General features: G+C 43.7%; 1 protein-coding gene across 1 annotated transcript; it reads left to right on the top strand.

Moving 5' to 3' along the window:
- Positions 1-573: 573 nt before the first annotated feature.
- OBP4 (OBF binding protein 4) lies at positions 574-2469 on the top strand. Its single transcript, XM_019197875.2, has one exon. The coding sequence runs from the start codon at positions 1215-1217 to the stop codon at positions 2124-2126; it is 912 nt and encodes a 303-aa protein (XP_019053420.2). The 5' UTR covers positions 574-1214; the 3' UTR covers positions 2127-2469.
- The last annotated feature ends 1103 nt before the right edge of the window (positions 2470-3572 follow it).

Genomic DNA, 3572 nt, shown 5'->3' with positions numbered 1-3572 from the left:
ACATACCAGATTATCACAAATTAAAGGTTTGGATATTGGATTGTCGCGTTTAAAAGATGGGGGAATAAATTGTCACTCGAGCCAGGGTATATTGAACGAGAATTGATAGGCTACAGCTTCCTTTTGCTTCTTTGTGCACATTTAACACAGGTCAGGTGGACCGTACAGTAACCACCACTGCCCGCAATCATTGGACGTCCTCCAATCAATGCCGCCAACGTAGCGCCACCCTCTACCATTGAGTGAGGGAGCGGATGGCCGACAAGAAGATTCGTGGACACTGTCAAGCCCCGACTTGTAGCCGTTCACGTGTCCAATAACAGATGCACCATGATCGTACTCGTACGGTCAATCTGGTCTAATCTCTCCTACACACCTATTAGAGTCTAGAGTCTAGAGACCAAGTAGAGCTGTAGAGAGTAGAGAGTAGAGAGTAGAGAGTAGAGATAGATTGCCTCCTCCCTCCAGTAGCTGTAGTCCTCCACGGTCCAGGGCCGTCCAGGCTCCTGTTGTAATGATTCTCACAGTCACAGCCCTACAAAACTCATAACCCTAGTCCAAATCATTCCATTCATTTGCCAAGCTGCTGGTAGTGGGACCCCTTGACAATACATATACACCCGGTTGGTCCGAGAGACGTGAGTGGGGGACTGTGACCTCATCTCTGACCTCTCACCTGGAGTGGATGATAGATATCCTAATCCAAATCCTACACCCGGACAAGTGATAGGCCTGATTTTCACTTGAATTACCAAGAATGCCCCTTTATCCTAATTACGCTTTTAGTAAGGTAGTTGTGGTAGTTTCACGTCTTTCTTCGTGGCTACATGGTCTTTACCCTGCTTCTCTGTAAGGTTATTCTCGGTAATCAAATCCAAGTCTATCCAATATGAATATTTGAAAACAAAAGACAACTTACAGAAATGTGATGTGAGCGACGGATATTTGTCAGAGTTTATGGTTGTTAATGTCCGTTGAAACTTGAGAGCACTGAGCACATGGTCATGGACGGAGACACTCGCTTCGTCGCCGGAGAATGACAGGTTTCTTTCCTTTGAATCGTCGGAATTTCGTAACCAAGATTCTTTCAAAACTTTTCTGAGGCTGAATTGCACCCAGCTTTGGGCTCTAGTGTGATACAATTGTTTCGCCGTCCCTTTACATTCGTGGTCATCGGAACCCTGTCTTTTCTTTTCTGTCCAAAGGTATCTGAAATGCAAGATCTCCAGTCAATGGGGAATGGAGGCGGTCGTGTCTTCGTCGGAGACCGACGGTTGCGTCCTCACCCAAATCAAGCCTTGAAATGCCCGCGCTGCGACTCTCTCAACACTAAGTTCTGCTACTACAACAATTACAATCTCTCTCAGCCCCGCCATTTCTGTAAGAGCTGTCGAAGGTACTGGACCAAGGGCGGTGTCCTCCGTAACGTTCCTGTCGGTGGAGGTTGTCGGAAAACCAAACGATCGAAGCCGAAACCCTCTCCGGATACCAACAAGGAGAAGAAAGCTACCACCTCCTCGCACTCGAGCAGCGAGAGCTCAAGCCTTACTGCAGCCACGACGGCGACAACGACGGAAACAGCGTCAGCGCCTTCTTCGAGTTCTGCAGCAGCAGAGCCAGGAATAGGGTTGCTTAATTTTCCCGATTCTAGGCTGTTCCTATCTCAAAATCCCAGCCCAAGTTTCGAGCCATGTATGCTGGACACGCTCGAGAAACCGTCAGCGGCTGACGGCGGTATCTTCCCCGAGAGCGGAAGCTTCACGAGTTTGATAACAGGATCAAACCCAGGACTTGTGGGGCTAAATTACTCGGATATTTCACCGTTCCGGATGCATGCACAGCAACGGAGGATGGCAAGTATGGTGGAAGAGATGAAGATGCAGGAATTAACCGCGGGAGGGTTCATAGATCAGACCTTTCCTGTAGAGTTGCCAGAACCAGGGTTGCAGAACAGGACGAATAATGGCAACGGAGGAGGGATAATGGGATTAGATTGGGCGAGCAGTGGAGATGGAGTAGGAGGCTTGTTTGATTTTCCAAGCTCCATTGATCAATGTTACTGGGGTCAGAACCAGTGGACTGACAACGATCAAGGTCTCTACCTCCCCCAAAATTCACCATTTTGACTGCCAATTCCGAAAGTCGGAAATAAGAGAAAAACGACGAAAACGTATATATATATATATATTTTAAACGGAGAGGAACCATCCATCTGTGTAAATTTTTTATTTTACTTTCATGGGTTTTCTTTGGGCCTTCGGAGGTTCTTCACTTCTGCGAAGTGCTTGGTTTGAAGATAATGGCGTTCCTCTGCAACTGACTTGCATGCCAGTTTCTTTTCTTTTTTTTTTTTTTTGTGTACGTGTTGATTTCCTTTTATAATTTCTTTTCTTTACTTAGAGGACTTATTTCTACTGTTTATTTATGGAATTAATTATTAAATAAACATATATTAGAGATAGACAGAAATAAGATTTTTCTTTTTCTTTTTTCTTGATGAATGAACGAGGAAAGTTAAGAGTTAAGACAATTCTTATTTGGCCTGTGCAGTTGAGTGCCGGTGCTTTGTGATGATCATCGCCGATTAGTAGGTTTTCATTCCTGAATTTTATAATTTTTTTTTTTTGGTGTACCATGAGGTCAGTGACAAATATCTCTCTCCTCAGGGGTGGAGCCAGGACGGGGCTAAAAACTAATAACATTATTGATTTATAGGTACGTGTATGAAAATATAAGTGGACGAAAATTTTCCGAGGAAGCTTTTGACCTGCTTTACCGTCTTTGGTGGTGGCATTTTATGTATGGTGGTAATTTTGTCTCGGTCGATTTCGATGCCCCGATTATTGACCATAAATCCCAGGAACTTGACTGTCCGTACCTCAAAGGCAGATTTCATAGGGTTCATCTTTAAGTTAAACTCCGGGCATCTTTCCAAGACTCGAGTCAGGGCGGCTAAGCGCTGATCCGCTGTTTTTGTTTGGTCATCTACATAGTCTTCCAGGAAATCATGAAAAATTATTATCAGAGCCCTTTGATAAGTAGCTCAGGCATTTTTGAGACCGAAAGATATCACCCGGCATGTAAATGTACCGAATGGGGTATAGAATGCAGTTTTGTGTATGTCAGAGTGCTGCATGCGGATTTGATTATACCCGGAATAGCCATCCATAAATGAGAAAGATTTACAACCAACGGTGTGGTCGATTAAAAGATTCATACAAGGTACAAGAAAATCATCGGGATGTAAGTAGAAATTGTGGGGATTTTAAAATGCATAGTTGAGTCATGGCCCTTTGGCCATTGGACCTCCTCAAATTCCATTTTTCAATGGGGTTAAGGACTTAAAAACATCCTATCACACATCTCTTAAATACTGAAACTTCCTCTGTTTTTAAAATTGGACTAAGACCTCCCTTATTAGGTGAGATCATTGGACAAAAACCTCCTCTTCTCTAACAAATATGCTACGATCCACTTGCACTTGATATCATGTGCAGGTAAAATTTTATAAAAATCCAAATTTTCCCTTATTCAAAATTGAAACCCCAATATAATTTGGCTGTTTCTGATGA

Source organism: Nelumbo nucifera, chromosome 4 (genome assembly GCF_055504915.1).
Source record: "Nelumbo nucifera cultivar China Antique chromosome 4, China Antique-T2T, whole genome shotgun sequence".
NCBI classification, from domain to species: domain Eukaryota; kingdom Viridiplantae; phylum Streptophyta; class Magnoliopsida; order Proteales; family Nelumbonaceae; genus Nelumbo; species Nelumbo nucifera.
Note: the sequence above shows the minus strand (reverse complement) of the source record. Positions and strands in the feature narration are given on the sequence as shown.